The following is a 21,471-nucleotide window of genomic DNA, read 5'->3' on the forward strand; positions in this document are numbered from 1 at the left end:
CAGGGGACCCAGGTTCCATCCCGAGTCAGGAAACTAGAACTCATAAGCTTCAATTAAGAGTTTGCATGCTGTAATTAAAGATCCTGCATGTTAAAATGAAGACTCTATGCAGCCAAATAAATAAATAAAATAATATTTTCTAAAAAAGATTAAAAGGAGCCCAGTCCAAGAAAAAACTTTTTTTAGCTGTTTCCATACATAATCTCTTCTTTTTGAAAAGGGGTTATCACACCTATAGGGCTTCCCAGGTGGTGCTAATGGTAAAGGACCGCCTGTCAAGGCAGGAAACATGAGACACAGGTTTGATCCCTGGGTCAGGAAGATCCCCTGGAGGAAGGCATGGCAACCCACTCCAGTATTCTTGCCTGGAGACCCTCATGGACAGAGGAGGCTGGTGGGCTACAGTCCATGGGGTCACAAAGCATAGGACATAACTGTGTGACTTAGCACGCACACACGCATCATGCCTATAAGAATGTACCGAGAAATTAAAATGAGACCTTTGGTTTTTGAAACACAAAACAAAACTCGGCATCTGACATTGGTTTTCTTGAATCAGAACTTACTTACAGTGGGGCCGATTCCATCATGGAAAGAGCCCTCAGTGAAACTGCACAGACACGGTTCTTAGCTTGAAAAGTCTGTGCTGTGCCTTTGCTGAGTGTGAAGGGACCTCGTTTATGCAAGAAGGCCCCTGAAGCAGCCCCAAGCCACAGCCTCGAGCTCACCAGCCATGTTAACATTGTGATCCACCCTCACATCACAACACTGAGTGGAGGTGCCTCAGGCTTGAGAGAAAGTCCCCGTGGTAGGTTGAAATTGAAGTTGAGCAATGGATATAACCTATTCCAGTGGGTGGAGGCAAACCCGTCAACTTTCTCAAAATCTACCCATTTCTCAGGGCCCACCCCGCTTCCTGTTCTGGAGTTTGTCTTGCACTTGGAGACAGCTGTCCCCTGCCTTGCTTGCTCTCCATCACATCCTGGTAGAATACTTTTGTTCACATCTGAAATGCATATTTTAAAAAATCTTTTATTGGAGTATAGTTGATGTACAATATTGTGTTAGTTTCAGGAGTATAGCAAAGTGAATCAGTTATACATACACATATAACCACTCTTTTTTAGATTCTATTTCCATATTGGTTATTACAGAGTATTGTGTAGAGCTTCTTGTACTATACACTAGGTCCTTGTTAGTTACCTATTTTATATATAGTAGATGGGGAAAAAGTGGAAATAGTGACAGATTTTATTTTCTTGGGTTCCAAAATCACTGTAGATGGTGACTGCAGCCATGAAATTAAAAGACACTCACTCCTTGAAAGAAAAGCTATGACAAACCTAGACAGTGTATTATAAAGCAGGGGCTTCACTTTGCCAACAAAGGTCCATATTGCCAAAGCTATGATTTCGCTAATAGTCATGTATGACTGTGAGAGTTGGACCATAAAGAAGGTTGAGCACCAAAGAATTGATGCTTTCAAACTGTGGTGCTGGAAAAGACTCTTGAGAGTGCCTTGGACAGCCAGGAGATCAAACCAGTCAACCCTGCAGGAAATCAGCCCTGGATATTCACTGAAAAGACTGATGCTGAAGCTGAAGCTCCAATCCTTTGGCCAGCTGATGCAAAGAGCTCACTCATTGGAAAGGATCTTGATGCTGGGGAAAATTGAAGGCAAAAGGAGATGGTGGCGGCTGAGGATGAGATGGATAAATAGCATCACCAACTCAACGGACATGAGTTTGAGCAAACACCAGGAGATAGTGAAGGACAGGGAAGGCTGGTGTGCTGCAGTCCATGGGGTCGCAGAGAGGTGGACAAGACTTTTCAACTGAATAACAACAAGAACATTCCATTGCCTGTATGTACGTGTATATACATAATACATATACATGTATACATATACGTATATATATATATACTCTTCACCCCTTCACCTGTTTGACAAACATTTATAGAGCAAGTCTCTACACCAGGCACTGGCCCAGGTGCTGGGGATACAGCCGTGTCCCTGTTTCCATGATGCCCATGTCTGAGGGGGCGAAGCGCCTCTCCCCAGCCCCACATACTCTTGCCCTTGAAGCCCACGGTCCACATCCCCTCCGACCCTTCTGTGGGTGAGCAGGCAAATGTTTACTGGCAAAGCGGTCTTCAGCTCATCCCACAGTTCATCCGAAGGGCACTGTCTTCCCGAATGTTCTTTTCAGTTTACTAGGTGATTTCATGTTAAGAACTTGATGAGGAAGCTGCCTGGGAGGACCTCAAAGGCTTTCTTGGGCCACTCTAAGCGTCCAAAGAGGTCAGTCCCGCGAGAGGGCCCTAAAGATGCTGGCCTGGGCGTTCATCCCAGTCGCCTCAAACCTGAGTCAGAATCAACCCCCTCGCCTGGTGCTGCTCCTCCTAAGAATTCTAAAAGCACATACTTAGTCCTAATCGACCCAACAAACTCCTAATCGGGTTAAGCGCCATGAATGGAGGTAGTCACCACAAAAGGTATTTTTAGGACCCCAGACAAGGAGGAGATTGTCTGGAGCGCTCTGGGGTAATTTGTGGGTCTGTTTTATTTCTGACTCAGAGGCAGTGGAAAAGCTGCTTCAGAGAGCCCGCGGCCGAGCGGCGGGTGGAGCTCGGCTGTGATTCATGGAGCGCTCAGGGCTCAGACTGAAACTGGAGATGTTTGTCTTCACAGCTGCGTGTTATTTTTACCCTTACTAAATATTCTCTTACACCTGGAACGTCAGCCTCTTCCCACCAGGCCTGGTCCCTTCCCCCTTCTCCGAAGCAGTTGAAGACAAAATTAATTAAAGAGTCACCACCAACAGTTAGCTCTTTGTCCCCAAAAGGGGGTTGACGTTTCCCTGAGAAGGTTTCATGATTTCAGGGTGTGTTTCATTTAGCAGCTGAAAACGGGGATCAGCAAGACCACGTTACACTCGGATCTTGAAAGCCAGGGAGGAAACGCAGCCTTGACGAAGTCATCCTTTGAAAGTACAATATGCTGTAGAATGAGATCTCTGCAGAGTTTACGTGACGAAGACGTGGCATCCTTTCGATCCCCTGAGTTTCTTTTTCCTTGAGACACTTTTCCTTTTCCAAAGAGGAAAGAATGAAGCCGGATAGCCATGATGGTACTTCAGGGTTTTATTTTCCTAACAGGCTATGTAAATTCTGGTTAGCCAAGATGATTTTCCTTTACAGGAGAGAAAATGCCCAGCATTCCCCTCGCCCCTGATGTTAGTATCCACAGAGACCTGACGGGATTCGTTTACCTCACAGGGAAGAGCACGGCTCTTCCACAAAATGGCGCCCACCCGTCCGACATCTCAAGAGATGGCAGAGATGGTCATGAGTGACTCCAAGAGGAGAGATGAGGAACGAATAGGAGCCTCTGAGAACGCGTTTCCCTCACTAACTTTTCCTCAAATGAGGCCCTTTCAATCCAGGTCTCAGCCCCACGGCCCAGTGAACTGACGTCTGTAAAGACCCAAGGTCCCTCGTAAGCAGGACAAGCTATTCCTTCCCGACTTCACTAGCACAGTTGGGAAAACCACTCGTTTTCCAGTCTCCGAAACTGAGCCGCCCACGGCTTGGAAAGTTTGCAAGGCGGTCGAGCTTAACTAGGGGACATCTTTCATGCCAATCAGATTCAGAATCCCGAGGCAGAGAGCAACCAACGTCATCAGGGCTGCAAACTTCACTGTCCTAAAAGAAGATGTAAAATCTTCGAGAAAATGTCAGAAAACATACATGGAGGCAAATCTCCATGCGTCAAAGCAGAAAGACGTGAGAGAGAAAAGTCCCAGGGAGCCGCTTTCAAAGTTCAAATATTGAATGTTTCACATAAAATGAGAAAACCTGATGTTAAAAGACCTTTAGCCAAGATCTTTTCTGTAGGCAGGAGTTGGGCAAAGTACCTCTTCCCACACAATGACATGTAGGGAATTTGAACAGTCACCATCGTAAAACTGAGAATATTTTATTTTTCATTTCAGCCCCCTGAGTATTTACTAAGAGCCACTGCTGGTCTCAGACAGCAGGTCTCCTCATCATGCTAGTTTTTTTTAAATGTGGTTCTGTTTGGAATCATCTCATGAAGGTACCATAAAGAAGGCAAAGCACCGGAGAACTGATGCTTTCGAACTGTGGTGTTGGAGAAGACTCTTGAGAGTCCCTTGGACAGCAAGGAGATCAAACCAATCAATCCTATAGGAAATCAACCCTGAATATTCATTGGAAGGACTGATGCTGAAGCTGAAGCTGCAATACTTTGGCCGCCTGATGCAAAGAACCGGCTCATTGGGGAAGACTCTGATGCTGGGAAAGAACTGAGGGCAGGAGGAGAAGTGGGCGGCAGAGGATGAGGTGGTTAGATAGCATCATTGACTCGATGGACAAGAGTTTGAGCAAACCCCAGGAGATAGTGAAGGACAGGGAAGCCTGGTGTGCTATGGTCCATGGGGTTGCAAAGAGTCAGATGCGATTGAGCAACTAACACATTTACTTTTCACTTCCCAGTGTCTGGGCTGATACTCAGAGGGGCCGAGGCTCAATTCTCAGGAGGATTTCCAGCTTTGGCTTGTCCACCCCTCATTTGGGGGTACAGTCCCCAAACCTGGGGCTCAGCCTCACTTCTGCCTTCCTCACTCCATGTGTGCATGCTTAGCTGCTCAGTCGTGTCCGACTCTCTGTGACCCCATGGACTGTAGCCCACCAGGCTCCTTCTCTCCATGGGACTCTCCAGGCAAGAATACTGGAGTGGGTTGCCATTTCCTTCCCCAGAGGATCTTCTCGACCCAGGGATCGAACCTACATTTCCTGTGTTTCCTGCACTGCAGGTGGATTCTTTACCCATTGAGCCATCAGGGAAGTCCTTCTCACCTACCAGCAAAACATATCAGTTCTACCTTCGGAATATGCCTAGAATGTAAGCACTTCTCCCACCCCTGCGTTGCTACCACCCTCATGCAGGGCTCACCATCTCTTACCTGAATTCCTGCAGGGGCCTCCTAGTGGGTTTCGGCTTTAACACAGGGGTCAAGGACATCCTGCTAAATTTGAGAGACATCATGTCCCTCCTTCGCTCACAGCCCCCAGGAGTCTCCTAGCTCACTCAGAGTGAAGATCGAAGTCCTTCACTGGCCCCGTGATCACTCCATCTCAACCCCTATTACTCTCCCCCTTAGTCACTAAATGTCAGCCACAGTTTTCCCCCAACGCTTCAGACTGACCTCCAGGCCTTTGCACTTACCACCCCTTTTACTTGGAAGTTCTTCTGCTGGTTAACCATAAGATCTTCCCCCTCACTGACTTCAGGACTTTACCCAATTGTCATGTTCTCAGAGGTGATGTTTACAGGCTGTCGTTTCTAGAACTACCACCTCTGGTCTGCTTTATTTATTTATTGTTTTTCCTTAGCATTTACCATGATCTAACCTGCTAGCCTTTAGTAAACTATCTGGTTCAATGGCTGTCTTTCCCATTAGAAAGTGAACTTGCTGCTGCTGCTGCTGCTAAGTCGCTTCAGTCGTGTCCGACTCTGTGCGACCCCATAGACGGCAGCCCACCAGGCTCCCCCGTCCCTGGGATTCTCCAGGCAAGAACACCGGAGTGGGTTGCCATTTCCTTCTCCAATGCGTGAAAGTGAAAAGTGAAAGTGAAGTCGCTCAGTCGTGTCTGACTCTTAGCGACCCCATGGACTGCAGCCCACTAGGCTCCTCTGTCCATGGGATTCTCCAGGCAAGAGTACTGGAGTGGGGTGCCATTGCCTTCTCCGAAAGTGAACTTAGAGAGGCAATATTTTTGTGTATGTTTCATGACTGCATGGCAAGTATCTATAATAGTGACTGCACACAGTAAGTGCTCAGTAAATACTTGGTGGGTAAAGGAATGACTGCAGGCATAACCAGGATGTCAGGTACCAAGATGGACCAATCAGGAAGCCCCCTTTTCTGTCACCTTTATCACACTCCTGCGCCATGCTTTTTAAATACCACATCAAAAGCATCCTGCTGTCTGACCCTAAGCTAGAGTTCTTTACAACACATAGTGAATCTATCTCCCAGACCACAGAGAAAGGCAAGGCTCATCCCTCACCGCAAAGACTCAGGCAGACAAAAACTACTGCAGTGGGAGGCTGGGGGTGGGGGGCAGTTCCCGCTCCATCCAGGCAGACTTCCTGGGAGCAAACCCTCCTCTGCACATCCTTTCTCCCAGACTCTCCACTCTACAGACCACTTCTATTCAGCTCCAGGGATTCTCTTTTTCCATCTCCCTGGACCCTGAACAGAGCTAGACCAGTGAGTATCAGAATCCCTGGTGAGGAGGGGGGCTTGTTGAAACCTGGAAGGCGAGGCCCCATCCCCAGCGTTTCTGATTCAGCTGGTCTGGGCAGGGCCCGAGAACCCACATCACTAACAAGCTCCCAGGTGGTGCTGATGCTGTGGCTCTCAGGCCAACCACTTTGAGAACCAGGACATCAGGAGACATTCCCCCTGTCCCCACTTGCCCAACAGACTCAAACAATAAGTTAATGGCTCCAGGTGGCCTGGGCTCTGGGCTGAGAGCCGGACTCACAGCACAGCACACAGAGCCCTTCCACTCCAGCTGCAGTGAGCCTCCAGGTGGGCAGCATGGAGGAGGCATCGTTGCCTGCGGAAGGATGAAGGATGCTCAGTGCCACCTGGACATGCAACCAGCTGGGTGCCCAAGACAGGGATGCTGAGCTAGAGTCAAGCAGCCTGCTTTGCACACGATACTGCCCGCCTGTAATGGAAGGTGATCCTCCTGTGGACTGTGTGTGCTGGCGCATGTGTCTTTCTTGGACTGTCCTGCGGGTCTACAGTGGCATGTGCCTTAGGAACCACACACAGAGTTAAGGCCATCAGCTGGGGGCTCGCCCGGAGGCCAGGTGGCCCTGAAGTCCCAGCAGGGGCCTCTGTGTGCCCCAGCTATCCCAGGGGGGCTGCACTCACATGTCTCCACTGCGTGAACATTGGAGGGTTTCTCGTATGTGAGGCTGGAGTGAAGAAAGGGGAAAGGCACCCTTCAGTGGCCAGGGACCACTGAAGCTGAGAAACGATGTCCTGTGTCTACACGGTGTGCAGTGAGGTTCGTGTCTGCAAGAATTGTGTGATCTGCTGCTGCAGCTGCCAAGCTAAACCCACAATTACATCCCTGTTGGCTGAAGGTGCCTTTCTCTCCTGTTTTCCCTTTATTATTTTTTATAGGCTCCATTAGAATGGAAGCAGACCTCACTTCGCCACTTGTATTTCATTTCAGGAGCCTGTGGGCGCGTTGGGGCTGAGGTTTTGTAGAATTTCATCACTTGCCTGGGAAACTCAGTCCCTCCCTTCTCCAGCCTTAGCTTTTCCCTCGGAAGGTGATGGGTGGACCATTCCTAGGGCCCACGCGTGTGTGCCGCGTGCATGCTCATTGGTGTTCAACTCTTTGGCGATGCCGGGGACTGGAGCCCACCAGGCTCTCTGTTCGTGGGATTTTCCAGGCGATAATACTGAAGTGGGTTGCCATTTCCTCCTCCAGGGGATCTTCCTGACGCAGGGATCAAACCTGTGTCTCCCGAGTTTTCCGCATTGCGGGTGGATTTCTTACCACTGAGCCACTGGGGAAGCACACTCCATTCTCAGGGACTGAATCCTAATGCAGTAGGAGCGGGGCGGTATTCTGGCATCACCCAGGCTACAGAGGAGTCTCTTCCCCCCGGGGGATGTTTGCAAAAGAGCAAGGAGGGGCCACAAAGGTAACAACCCACACATTCCATCCCAAGACCAATTTGTGACTTACGTAGACTCCCCCTGAACTTGACTTCCAGAGGCAAGTGTGCTGCACGGAAGTCCACTGCACTGGAGCTCAGAGCAAGGACAGCAAGAAGGAGCTACCTTGTCCCTGGAGATGCACTTCCTTTCCGGCTGCAGCCCCTGAATCCCGGGCACCCCTGGCCTGGGGCTTCCAGGTGGTGGGTGACGCATGCACCCTCTCCGGAAAGACGCAGGAAGGAGGCATGTTCAGGGGCTTCATCCTGGGGCCTGGTGCTCAGACGAAGCAGAACCATGCCTCCTCCACAGTGTCCCTGCCACAAGCCCCTCCCGGGAGGATCCCTGTCTCCACGACCTCAGCCTCTGCCCCCTGACACTCCGGGGCAGAGCTGGGAACAGCCAGGTGTTCACTGGAGGTTTCCAGAATGAAGGTGGAGTCAACACACCTCCATGCTCCCGTCTACGGAGCCGGAGCTGACACGTGTAAAGATCACGCAGCGAGACAGAAGCCTCTGTGGATCTGATCTGGGAGGTCCCTCTGTCTGCCTGCTGCCTCTTCGAATCCTCTAGAGGAAATGGGCCTTAGCTCCACTGGTGGATTTTTGAGTTTTCCCTTCTTCCATGGCTTCCCCTGGTGGCTCAGATGGCAAAAAAATCTGCCTTTGATGTCAGAGACCTGGGTTCGATCCCTGGGTAGGGAAGATCCCCTAAAGGAGGGCGTGGCAACTCACTCCAGAATTCTTGCCTGGGAAATCCCATGGACAGAGGAGCTTGTTGGGCTGCAGGCCTTGAGGTTGCAAAGAGTCAGACACAACTGAGTGATTAACACTTTCATTTTCACTCCCCTTATATTCTGAAGAGCAGATTGTGCCTCATGTCCACCTTGCAATATTGCACCGGTCACAGCTGAAGGCTGGTCCTGGTGTGACCTGGTGACATCTATCTGCTGTATGAGCCTCCCTCCAGCACTTCCCACTCAGGCAGGCTGAGTCCCTCAGGGACAGGGAACTGGCCACACTAGCAAATGCTGGCCTGGAAATCTGAAAGGAACAGCTCCACTGACCAGCCAAGCGGCCGGGAGCCCCAGGTGTGGTCTTCTCGGCCAGGCTACTGAACTCAAGTGACTTAAATCCAATGCCAATTGAGGCGTTGGTCTGAAGGTATTTCAAAGGTGTGGTTAACATCTACTATCCTTTGATGTTAAAGAGAGGTGATTATCCTTGATAAGGCTGGTGGGCCTCGTCTCATCAGCTGAAGGTCAGAAGCAAAATCTGTGCTTTCCCTGAAGAGGAAGGAATTCTGCCTCAAGACAGTTGCATCCACTCCTGCTTGAGTTTCCAGCCTGCCAGTGCACGCCCAACAGATGTCAGACTTGACAGCCTCCACAACTGCAGGAGCCAATTTCTTACAACAAATCTCTTCAGCGGGTACCCCGCTGGTCCTGTCTCTGGAGAACCCAACTGACACAGCAAGGCCAGGCCCCACCACGCTGGATTCCAGTGGACGCTGAGCTCAGGAAGGACAGGCAGAAGCCTCTTCTCCAGAGAGGATCAGCACATGCCACCCTCCTGTGTTTCCAGAACATTCCGGATGCGAGGGATGGCGCTGGGGGACTGGTTGACATCTGTGTCATAGCTCAGATCCGCCGAGCTGAGCTTCCTGCCCCGCACCGGTCCACACCAGGTTCACCATTGTCCATCCAGGACGTGCTCAGCTCTGGCTCACAGGCAGGTGGCTCAGCCGTGCGCTCATCCCGGGCAGTGCCCAGTGGGCGGGCACCACCGCCCACCCAGGAAGAAGGAGATGTTGACAAGGTGGCCTCCCTCGGCAGCCGCCACCAAAGCACATCCCAGTTTGCTCCCAAAGCTGGAACCGCCTTTAACAAGCCTCTGCTGGGACACCTCTGAGCATCGCAGGGCTCCATGAAAGCCTGGGAGAGGACACTACTGATGCTTCCGTTGTCCCCCTGCGAGAAACGGCCCAGTTCCTCCACATAGGGTTTCATTTCCTAGGGAGGAGACCCTCGCCTGAGCCCGTCGCTTTGCAACTGCCAAGGCGATTTCCCCAGTTAGCCAGGAACACGGGAGTAGCTTCCCAGGGGTCGTGTCTGTCTGAGGGACTTTACGCCTCATGGCCAAGTTCAAGGTTGCCTTGAGCAACGCCCCCACCCCACCCCATCCCAAATTTCCGAGGTGACCAACCTTGGGCTGGGAAGGTGGCCCCCACGGCCTGGCCAGGAGGGCAGGTGGACGTGGGCTCCTGAGGAAACGCACAGACCTGCGTCGGAGGAAACGGTATTCACACGTCTCTCTTTATTTATTTATTCCTCTGTTTGCTTATTTGTTCATTCATTTATTTAAATTCGGCCAGAAGGAAAGTGTTACTTCTGCAACATCGTTCTCACCTCCTGGCTCAGGCTCCTTTCTGAGCCTTGCTAAATCCAGACTGGCACTCTGAGAGCTGGCCCAAGACCAGACTTGGCAAAAAGGGCCAGGGCATGGATCCCTCTGCTAACTGCCAGCTGGAAGCCACCTTGGTGCCCTCTGCCCAAAGTGCTTTCTCTGATTCTTTCTCCTTCTCCCCCTCCATCTCCATCTTTCTCTGTCTCTGTCTCTCTCACACGCGCGCGCGCGCGCGCACACACACACACACACATGTGACACCCATGCTGATGTATTTCCCGCAGGTAGAAACGAGCCTTGGAAGAAGACGTCTTTAGAAATGCACCCCACCCCATCGTGACTATCCTGGCGTGTATGGGATCACGTGAGTCGATCAAAAACAGAATCCAGCACTCTGCTCAGTGCTACGTGGCAGTCTGGATGGGAGGGGAGTTTGGGGAGAGAGTGGATCCATCCAAATGGATGGCTGAGTCCCTTTGCTGTTGACCCAAAACTATCACAACATTGTTTGTTAATTGGCTGTATCCTGATACAAAGTAAAGTTAAAAAATAATTAAAACAAACAACAACAAAAAAATAGAATCCATTACTGTTTAGAGGGCTGGTGGCGCAACAGCCCTACTATATAAACACTGCTATGTTCTTCAGAACAGAACAAGTCTCAGGAACAAATGCAGTGAACGGTCGGGGGAAACATTCTATTAGATGGAAAGGATTCACCTGTGACGTATTTATACGTATTTTATGTAATGATGAACCTGCTGGACTCTACGACTGCATTCCCACCAAGGTCCTTTCAGAAGTCTAGGAGTTTTCCTTTGAAGAGGTCCAGGATGAGCCCACCTTGGCTAGAATCCACTTCAGGGACCAGCGTCACAGCAGAAAGGCAACATCCCGCTTCCAAGAAGAAACGTGATGCATGGAAAGTGAACAACTCCCTGCAGCCCAGGTAAACCCTAGCACCTCCATGTCTGGCACGTCCAGCCTCACGGGTGACATTCCCTCCGGGGACCCTGACTTGGCACCTGCACCGACATCACACTAGAAGTTGACTCGATGGTCTCCAGCATGTATAAAACACGACACTTATTTAAAAACATATTGAGCATTAAAATATGTAAGTAGCACAAAGGGTCTCCTATAGCTGCAACAGAGTGGAAAAATGCACTGCACTGGGTGTGGCATCAAATACCCTTGGTTTGGATCCAATTTCTGAGTTGCTTGAAGTGATGCTTTGGGTTAGCTAGAAAATGCCTGAGTCTCAGTTTCCTCATCCATCAAATGGGGACAAGCATTCCTCTCGGGACTGCTTAGAGGACTGACAGGCCAATGGACACATACAAAAGGGCTTTCTACGTAGTAAAGCACCAGAAAAGGTGAGCTGTTCTTGTGACTCTAGGCAGATCACGCAAATTTAAATGAAATTCTCTCCTGGGATTTTAAATGATTCTTCCTGAATATATATGGGATATTCAATCACAGGGCTTCCCAGGTGGTGCTAGTGGTAAAGAACATGCCTGTCGATGCAAGAGACAGAAGACACTCAGGTTCGATCCCTGGATTGGGAAGATCCCCTGGAGGAGGGCATGGCAACCCACTCCAGCGTTCTTGCCTGGAGAATCCCATGGTGAGAGGAGCCTGGCGGGCTCGAGTCGGTAGGGTCGCAAAGAGTCGGACACGGCTGAAGCGACTTAGCATGCACGCACCCATTATATCATAATTGAAATCAATTTTACTTTTCAAAACGGCATCCGATGAAATGCTTTTGAGTGCCTGGGATAATACATTCGCTAACTCCCTGCGTTTAGGTGACAGCGGCATGACACGCTCAGAAGAGTTACTACTTCTGAGTGACATTGGTGCTGGGTTTTAAGTGTAAGTAGAGATGAGCGGGAAAAGCAAGCGTTCAGAGACGGTGACGGGGGTAGGGGGCAGACACAGGCAGTGGGTCCACAGCAGCATCACGTGGTGCGGACGTGCGCAGTGCCGCTGGCCACGAGCTGACACTCTCCCTCCATAAAAACCTAAGGCAGTTCTACTTTCCAGGCAGTAAAACCCTCGGAGATGAGTTCTGCCACATGTGGGCAAGGCGCCCCTCCCACGACGCCCTCCTGCCTGGGAAGTTAGAACTGCACATCTCCTCTTCAAAGCGAGTTCCTGGTAAATATACTACTGGTTTTTCACAACCTCTGTCCTCCACACAAACCACTGGTGAACACATGTTCGCAGCCTTGCCCAGGGTTCCTGTGCAATGTCTCGGGGGCAATGCCATCCATTTCCACTCGGCCTTTTCAGGGGACAGGGACCCCGGGCAGCTGGGAGGATGCGAGACAGCCGTCTCCTTACCTTGAGCCGTTCACCTGGTTAGGGTTACATTCCATCTTGATGGTGACCCTGGCTGGGGGTTGAGACAGCCAGTCCTGCTGAGGGACGCGTGGGCTCATCTTGGATGTCTGTCCATAGTCGCCGGAGGAGGACGCGGTCATGTCCGTCTTGGGCAGGTGCGGCGTGCCGTAGGCGCACTCAAACAATGACTGGTCCTCGCTCACGACCGATAACGCTTCCTAAACACCCAGAGAAACACACCTTCAGGACATGCCAAGGGACAGCCGTGCTTCAGAAAGTTGCTAACTTTAGAGTCATTTCTAACTGGGACCTCACTGTTTAGGTACCTTTTCTGGTATCCATTTCTACCTTTCAGAAGAAAAAAGGAGCTGGCTTTCTTTCCTCGAGAAGGTAAGAGTTGGAACTGGCAGACCCAGAAAAACTTTCCTGCAGGTCCCCAAACATCCCAGGCCTGACTGCAGCCGTGCAGATAATATCCACTTTAATCTCGACTCAAGGAAGTTGAATTTCAAAGGTCTTAGAAGACATCCAATTGCATGTGTCATTATATGACAAATGCAATCTATAATTCAAGCAGACAGGGTACAGCATGGTCATGAAGATTAAAAAACAGACATGTGACCGCTAACACCTAAGCATCTGGCAAAACTGCCACATTCCCAGGAGATTTTAAAGAAGAGCTACTTAGAAGAAGAGTGCGGGGAAAACGGGGCACCAAAGGACAGACGGACAAAGACAGGAATTTTTCCATTTCTAAGTTATTAGCTGAGATAGAGTTTCAAGTGGTGCTTCCATGATGGTGAACATCTGGATGATAAATGAACCAAAAGGACAAAAAAAAAGCTGTGAATTAACCAGAGGCCTCTAGGATGTTTAAAATGTCTATACCACTGAATAGCTCTTTTTCACCCTTGATTTCTATTCCTATCTTTGCTCATTTTGCATGATTTGTTGAAAAGAAACAGCTATGTGTCATTGTTGGAGCATTCTTCTGTGGCTTTAAGTCAAACAAGTGGTTAGCCTATGGCTAGGCTGACATTCTACAGCCAAATCCACAAAGGCAAATATGACTGGGAAATTTCAGCTGCTTGAATGAGGCCTCATGCAGCAGCTACACAGTATAACTACAGCACAATCCAACTTTGCTTTCTATGGTTAAAAAAAAAACTCCTTATGGAAATTCACGTTTATTTCATTTCTTGAACACCCTTGGTAATGCTGTTAGCTTTTGAGAACCAAATGCTGTTTGCTTCACGCATTTTTTAAAAAATGGGAAAGTATGGCAACCTTCTGGTCCGGACTTCCCATTCCCCAGAGGGCAAAATCTGAGATCCAGAAAGGTCCAGACCTCACCTGGAAGTGAGCAACCCAAGATCAAGCAGGGAATTCGTGAGGACACCGACGAGTGTTTTATCATTGGCTCCCTCCTGCCCCAGAGCCTACGACGTTCTTCTGAAACATTTTTTGGTTTGGGATATGGGTCTGCATTAGCACTCCTTTCTTGTTGTTTGAATTGGTACTTAAGTCAGGATGCTCTTCTCCACCCTGTTGTTAGTATTCATAATAAAGCTCTTCAAAGCAGCCTTTCTAAGAGAGAAAACCCCACTCCCTACAGATACAGAGAAGTATCTGAATCTTTAGGGAGCACATGCAATTTCACAAAGCACCCCCCAACCCAGTGTGTACCCCCTCCATTCTACCTCCCCCCCACCTACCCAGGGACCAACTTCTTCATCACTCTCCAAGTGCATGAACTTCACAGCCAGCTGGGCACACTGTGCTATGAATCAGTGAGCGGGGAGAATCACAAGGAACAAACTCAATGCTCTGGATCTGAGGGGTAGCCAGGAGTCTGTGTGGAGGTAACAGCCCCCCGCCCACCACTGACATCGCTAAAATCCCTTAGAACCACAGCCCTGTGATGTTTGGGGAAAGAGTGAGCTGAGGATTTAAACAGTAGCACAAACTCTACAAAATGGTGTGCTGGACCAACCAGAGAGCCAGAAGCAGGCACAAGAAAGACAAAAAAACAGAAAGGAGGGCATCCTGACTACCCAGCAAAAGCAAACACATCAGCAGACAGCCGCAACCTGAGAAACGGGCGTGGCAGATGGGGAGGGGTGTGGGAGGTGGAGGGGGAACCTGAGTCTAGGGGCTCTCTGGTCTGGTTACAAACGGAGTGAGCGGATGTAAGGAGTCTAAACTCCCAGATGCGAGGTTAAAAATCAAATCGGCACCGCGGACTTGGTGCAGTCCTGCTAACCCACAAAGGCAAAATTAGTGCTTCTTCAATAAGGTTTGCAAAACAGAGTCTGCCTTCCCATAGCAGCACTGGAGGGAATGCTTTTTACATACTCGGAATAGAAAAAAAACAAGGCTCTCCTGCCTGGTCCTGCAGACCCCACCAAGCCTCGGAGGGGAATAACATACTATGTAATGTTAGCATTGGCTCACTGACTTAGACACGAATAAATGCACGACTTGTGTCGGAAATTGGCAGAAACGGGTTAAATGCGAGGGACAGACTTCACATCACAAATGAGTAAGAAGAAGGCTTTCACAGCACAAAGAGGAACGAGGTTAAAATAGGAGTATATCCCCTAGATAAAGCAGGATATTCTGGCAAACACACCCAGTGACCGAATACATAGAGGCAGCACAGGATTTAAACACTGGACCGGCTTACGAGAACTGAGACAAGGCTTCAGTGTGTGTTTGGGGCGGGAGGAACCTATTCTCACATCTGGTATAGCATTATTTCACCACATGGTTTTCTAAAGAAAGAAATCAAAGTTAATGGAGATCGATTTAGGGGAAGAATTTTACAAAAGCTAGAGATACGGGGGGCACACAGCTTTCCTGCGTATCTGAAAACTCTCCCCTGAATTAATCCTTCATAAAAATGAGAACGGCCATAGCCTTTGGAACAGCAAAAGTTGCTTTTCTTCGCTAGAGGAGAAGTCATCTAAAAATGAGAAGGCTTTAGGATAAAACGGTTCATTTCAAAAGGGGTGACATGCGGTCCGTATTCTGGAAAGACAAGAGTGTGCCCCGGAGTGATGCTAAGTAAGCCAAAGCAGCCAAACATGTAGGACTTAGTACAAGCCAGGAAAAAATAAAGAATAAATGGAATCACATACGCACACTCACACACACGCCAACTTAGCACATTAGAACAGTGAAGGAGTAAAAAAGAAGCTGAAGGGTGGCTTTCAGAGACCCGCTTCAAACAAGGAGGCTCCCTAAAGTTAACTGCTGTTCTTTAGAAGACAAGGAACGCCATGCACCAACAGCATGCCTGTGTTCACCCACTTGACTCTGTCTATTACGTGCAGATTTCATCATCCCTTTGGTTCCAGGATGAATGACAGCGGCTGAGGCCTAGGATTCTCCCACCCCAGCGGCCCTGGGACTTCAAAGCAGAAAAGCAGCGAGCCCAGTGGGATTAAAACCAGAATGGGTCGGTGCACAGGGGCTGTAACCAGGACCACATGAGGCCCTTGTCTCCAGCTCTGCAAGTGACTACCCTTGGTCTCGACGGGCGCTCTCCCTGCTCCCCTCCTCTCCGCAGCCATCTCACCTACCTACCTGCCTACCTGCCAGAGGTGTTGGCAGATGCCTTAGTTAACATGTATGGCTTAGTCCCTCAGAACCTTCGACCAGCCTCGGGGACGCGGGAACTGTTTTGGTTGCTTTATAACAGAGAATTCAAAAAAAAAAGTCCAAACCTGGCAGAAACGTGGCATAATAATTTAATATGCCTGCCTCTATGTTACTATAAAAAGACATGAACTTTAGATTGGTGTGTGCTGGTGTGTGGGGGTGTTTTTCTGTAGCTCCAGAAAGCTGGAATATTCTGATGTGACAGGTGGCAGGCGACCAGTGCCATTTTTATGAACTTAGGAGAAATGCATACATTCTAAGCAAATGGCCCCCAAACAAACGGGACCGCTGTGTTAGTACATAGTGTTTATTATTTAAATACTGAATATATCAACAACATATGAGGACCATTCCTTTGGACTTTGGTCATAGCAGTTGACCAATATTTCTAGAAAGTGAAGAGAACTCAACTAGATTATATTTCAAGCGTGAGACTAAAATACAATTCTGTTTTTAAGTAACTAGATTTGGTTACAACAAAGGATCCACAATGCTTGTATTAAAAAAAAAAAAAAAGTTGAATGCACATTTAAGCATACTGACATTTCCAGCAAAAGATTTCAGAGATCCTGTAACAAATGAATTTTTTTCTGTAACAGATGAATATTTTGAGAGGCTCCTATGGTTCCAGCAGAAGAATTACAAAATAAGGGCCTGGACTCAATTTGGCTTCTAACTTTTGATCCCCATAGTTCATAAAAACACTGAAATGTCAATACAGAGAACACAACATACTTAAATTTTCATGAAAATCTGGGCATGGTAAAGTGTTGAAACTAAGAAAGTCTTAAAGAATGGCTGGCTCTCTTTCACAGCTGGAGCCAGGAGAGTATACAGAGGGAAATGATCCTTACACGGTTTTCAAAAACCCAGAAAACGGCCAGGACTAGATGTCCAGAGGACGGGATTGCCAAGTCGACCCTCAGCTTCCTGAAGTCTTACGTGCCTCAAACAGTTATGAAAAACAAATGGAAAACCAAGTGGAACAAGCATGTTACGATGATGGTCACGCTTCAGAAAAAGAAAAAAAAAAATTCCTATAGAAGTCCTTGCTATCACAATACAATGTCCACTTTAGGAAGCCAAGGTCATCTAAAATCCACAGTCTGCCTTTTCTCCCATGCATAACCAACCAGAATCTGGTACATCACATAACTGCTTCCATTGCGATGAATACGACATCTTTTAGCCAACACCTTTACAACATCAATACGTCCTCTTGACTCATAAACAGCTGATCCATCACTTAATAAACCAGGTTACACTGGTAAGCAACTCATATGGAGCATCCCTTTAAATTCTATTTCACTGTTTTGTTTTGTTTTTAGGATATGCCATTTTCCACGTTTTACCAGCTCTGATATCTGGATGCATCTCACCACTGATGGCATGTCATGGGTTATTGACAGCATTTCTTCTCCTTTCATGGCTGGAAAAATTATGATTCATTTTATCATCAATGACATCTTACATTTTATGAACTATGGTCATCCCTGGTGGCTCAGACGGTAAGAATCCATCTGCAATGCGGGAGACGTGGGTTCACTCCCTGGGTTGGGAAGATCCCCTGGAGGAGGGAATGGCTACCCACCCCAGTATTCTGGCCTGGAGAATTCCATGTCCAGAGGAGCCTGGTGGTCTATAGTCTATGGGGTCGTAAAGAGTCAGAGTTAGGTGCTCATCTTTGTAGTGCATGCAAAGACTTCCCAAGTGGTAAAAGAATCTGCCTGCCAATGCATTTGCCACAGGAAACTCGGGTTTGATCCCTGGGTTGGGAAGATCCCCTGGAGGAGGGAATGGCTACCCACTCCAGTATTCTTGCCTGTAGAATCCCATGGACAGAGGGGCTACTTGGGCTACAGTCCATGGGGTTGCAAAAGAGTCGGACACGACTGAACACGCAATCATGAGGAAGGAGATGACGCTGGTCATTCAGTCTTGACGACAGCACGGTGAGGTCGGGAATCACTCCTGCCCACAGAAGAGAACTGGGAGGGGCTGAGAAGAACAGTGATGTCAGCATGGGGATGCGGTGGCAGCGGGTCCGCGGACGGACACTCCCCGCTCTGGGTGCAGCAAGCAGAAAGCACAGACGGGCCAGACGCACAGTGTTTCCCCACAGCCTCATCACAGCTGTGCAAGGAGCAGACCTGAGAGCACAGACAAGAGATGGAACCACCCAGAAAGAGAGAGGCTGGTGGAGAGGAGGGCTGGGAGAAGGGTGCGGGGGTACACGCCCAGAGTCCCAGCACTGAGGATGGAATTGAGGGGTCAGGAGGTGAGTAGATAAGCCTGCTGGCAACTAGGAAGGAATCTTCTAAGTATTCAATACAACAAGCTCTCCTATGATCCTAAAAGTTATGCAGCAATACATCCCAGGGACACTTAATTAGCTTGTCTTACTTACTAATTTTCCTAAAGGAAATCAACCCTGAATATTCATTGGAAGGATTAATGCTGAAGTTAAAGCTCCGATACTTTGACCACCTGATGCGAAGAGCCGACTCACTGGAAAAGACCCTGATGTTGGGAAAGATTGAAGGCAGGAGGAGAAGGGGACGACAGAGTTTGAGATGGTTGGATGGCATCACAGACTCAACGGACATGAGTGTGAGCAAACCCCAGGAGATGGTGAAGGACAGGGAAGCCTGGTATGCTGCAGTCCATGGGGTTGCAAAGAGTCAGACATGCCTGAGTGACTGAATAACAACAACATAATAGTTTGAATCAACAAACTTGTTCTTTTCATTGGTTAATCAGATAATTCAGACCCACACTGATGGCCATCCAGTGGGAGGTGTTCACTGCAGGTAGACGCAATCCATACGGCACAGGAAGAACTGGGCGGGTAGGAACATTTATCAATACACAGCGAGAGCCATGTGGAGGCAGACCCAGCAACACTGGAAGACAATTTATTGGGTTGTCTCAAGCCCAGTTGTTCATAACTTCTCTTCAAGGCAAAGTGCATGCAATAGATGCTTCTGGAAAGCCTACTCTTATCACATTTAGATGAGAAAAAAAGCAACACAAATAAAACAGGCAAGGCACCTAGGAAAGACCTCCACTCCCTTTGCCCAACAACAGGCCAGGCCTTCAATAATTTTATTCTCAGCATGTGCAGTTTTGCATTCAGATACTGCCAACATCTCATGAGACAAGAAACCTCATCTGACCAGTGCCTTTTAACTACATCACACAAAGAAGCCAAACACTGGGAGTTCAAGTTGCCTCGTCAGGATGAGTGGGAATCATTTTACCCCTTCTTGGTATTATTTTCTTGCCTTAATTCTTCAGCAGAGGAAACATTAAAATCATATATTAAAGGCAGCATCTAGCTTTGAGCTCACATTTTTCTCATTTAACACATTGCTATTTTTAGTCCCCCCAAAATATAAAAAATCTTGGATAAACCTCAAAGGAAAGATGTATGTAAGCAAATGAAGTCCATTTAAGAGTGTATTTCTCCAATGTGGTATCGCTTCATATCAAACACATTTACAACTGCAATACCAGCCTGGCACTAGAAGAATGAGACCCAGGACTGTGAGGAGATATGTGCAGGCCAATATATTCGTATACACACGTTCACATACATGCATTCACACAGTGCATATTCATATACACATATATCCACACACATGCATACCCATACCTCCATATCCATGCGCATACACATACATGTTCATACACACATACACTTCCATATCCATACCTCCATATTCATATGCATACACATACAGACATTCATACATATACATGTTCATACACATACAGACATTCATACATATATATGTTCATATACACAGACATGCACTTCCATATCCATACATATACACACAAACACTGGGTGGGCCAAAAAGTTTGTTTGGTTTTAAGTCAAAATAAGACATTTTCCATTTTTCTTGAAGAACTTTATCAAACAATTTATTCATAAACTGAACAAACATTTTTGCCCAATGCAACATATTCATACTTACACACATGCATATTCATATACACACATACATATACACAAATACATAAACATGCACACATATACGCACATACATATGTTCATACATGCATGCGCATTCGCACACATACAGGCATATTCATTCACACGTGCACATTAACACACACATGCATACATATTTCCATACACATGCATCTAACACACATACACACACACACACACACACACATCCATCTATCTCTCATCCTTACTGTCTTTGCTCATCAAGCGCTGTAGAGAACCTGACCACAGTCCTTATTGGTCAGCACACCCCTTTGGGGCAACTGTTGCCTAAAGGATAAAGAACCAGATTTCTTCCCCTTTCACCTTGATTTGTTTCTTTCTCAAACTCAAAGGTCGGAGAAGGCAATGGCACCCTACTCCAGTACTCTTGCCTGGAAAATCCCATGGACGGAGGAGCCTGGTAGGCTGCAGTCCATGGGGTTGCTAAGGGTCGGACACGACTGAGCGACTTCACTTTCACTTTTCACTTTCATGCATTCGAGAAGGAAATGGCAACCCACTCCAGTATTCTTGCGCGGAGAATCCCAGGGACGGGGGAGCCTGGTGGGCTGCCGTCTACGGGGTCGCACAGAGTCGGACACGAGTAAAGCGACTTAGCAGCAGCAGCAGCAAACTCAAAGGTACTTTCTCTCCCCTCAGCAAAGCCCTTTAGGAAAGAGCTGGAAACTAGTCCCCTCATGACCATCCGAGGAGTATCCCCGCTCTAAACTCACCAGCTTTCTCCTTGGCTCTGAGCCGCCTAGTCAGCCCCAGGGATTTTCTTTGCTCACATATTCTCCAACTGCTGCCTTTATTAAGATAAAGGCATTTTCAGGGCAGGATCCTCCGTGTGTGTGTGTGTGTGTGTGTGTGTGTGTGTGTGTGTGTGTGTGTTCCTAGCAATCAGATACCTTCTTAACACCACATGTCTGTTGATACTTCTATTAATCACAGAACTAAGTCATGAAATTCTACAAAAACCCCATGATAAATCTGTAGGTCCAAAACCTTTTTTCATATCAACATAAGGGAATATACACTTGTGAGACTGACTGTGCAGTCAGGGACTAGGAGTTTGGAAACGAATCGCCATTGGCACTATATCCTCAGTCATGTGATCCTGGAGCACATTACTTGCAGGGTTTCGACTGAAATCTACATAGGCTTAAACTAGAGAGTCTATGGAGCTAGACAACGTATGAAATAAGGAAGACTTACTAGAAAATGAAGATTAGCAAAGCAAGAAGAGACACAGTTGATGGGGCAGCTGAAATCCTCAAAGACTGGC

The 21,471-nt window shown here is 48.1% G+C and overlaps 1 protein-coding gene across 9 annotated transcripts in view; it reads right to left on the bottom strand.

The window, feature by feature from the left end:
* ERG (ETS transcription factor ERG) overlaps positions 1 to 21,471 on the bottom strand; it is a 322,953-nt gene that overhangs the window by 57,848 nt on the left and 243,634 nt on the right. For all 9 annotated transcript variants that reach the window (XM_081573193.1, XM_081573198.1, XM_081573196.1 and 6 more), the window contains one exon: positions 12,524 to 12,741. In XM_081573193.1, coding sequence (XP_081429319.1) covers positions 12,524 to 12,741 — 218 coding nt within the window. The remainder of the gene's footprint in view (positions 1 to 12,523; positions 12,742 to 21,471) is intronic.

The sequence above is a fragment of the Giraffa tippelskirchi genome, chromosome 2 (genome assembly GCF_054371585.1).
Source record: "Giraffa tippelskirchi isolate mGirTip1 chromosome 2, T2T-mGirTip1v1.2.pri, whole genome shotgun sequence".
Taxonomy (NCBI): domain Eukaryota; kingdom Metazoa; phylum Chordata; class Mammalia; order Artiodactyla; family Giraffidae; genus Giraffa; species Giraffa tippelskirchi.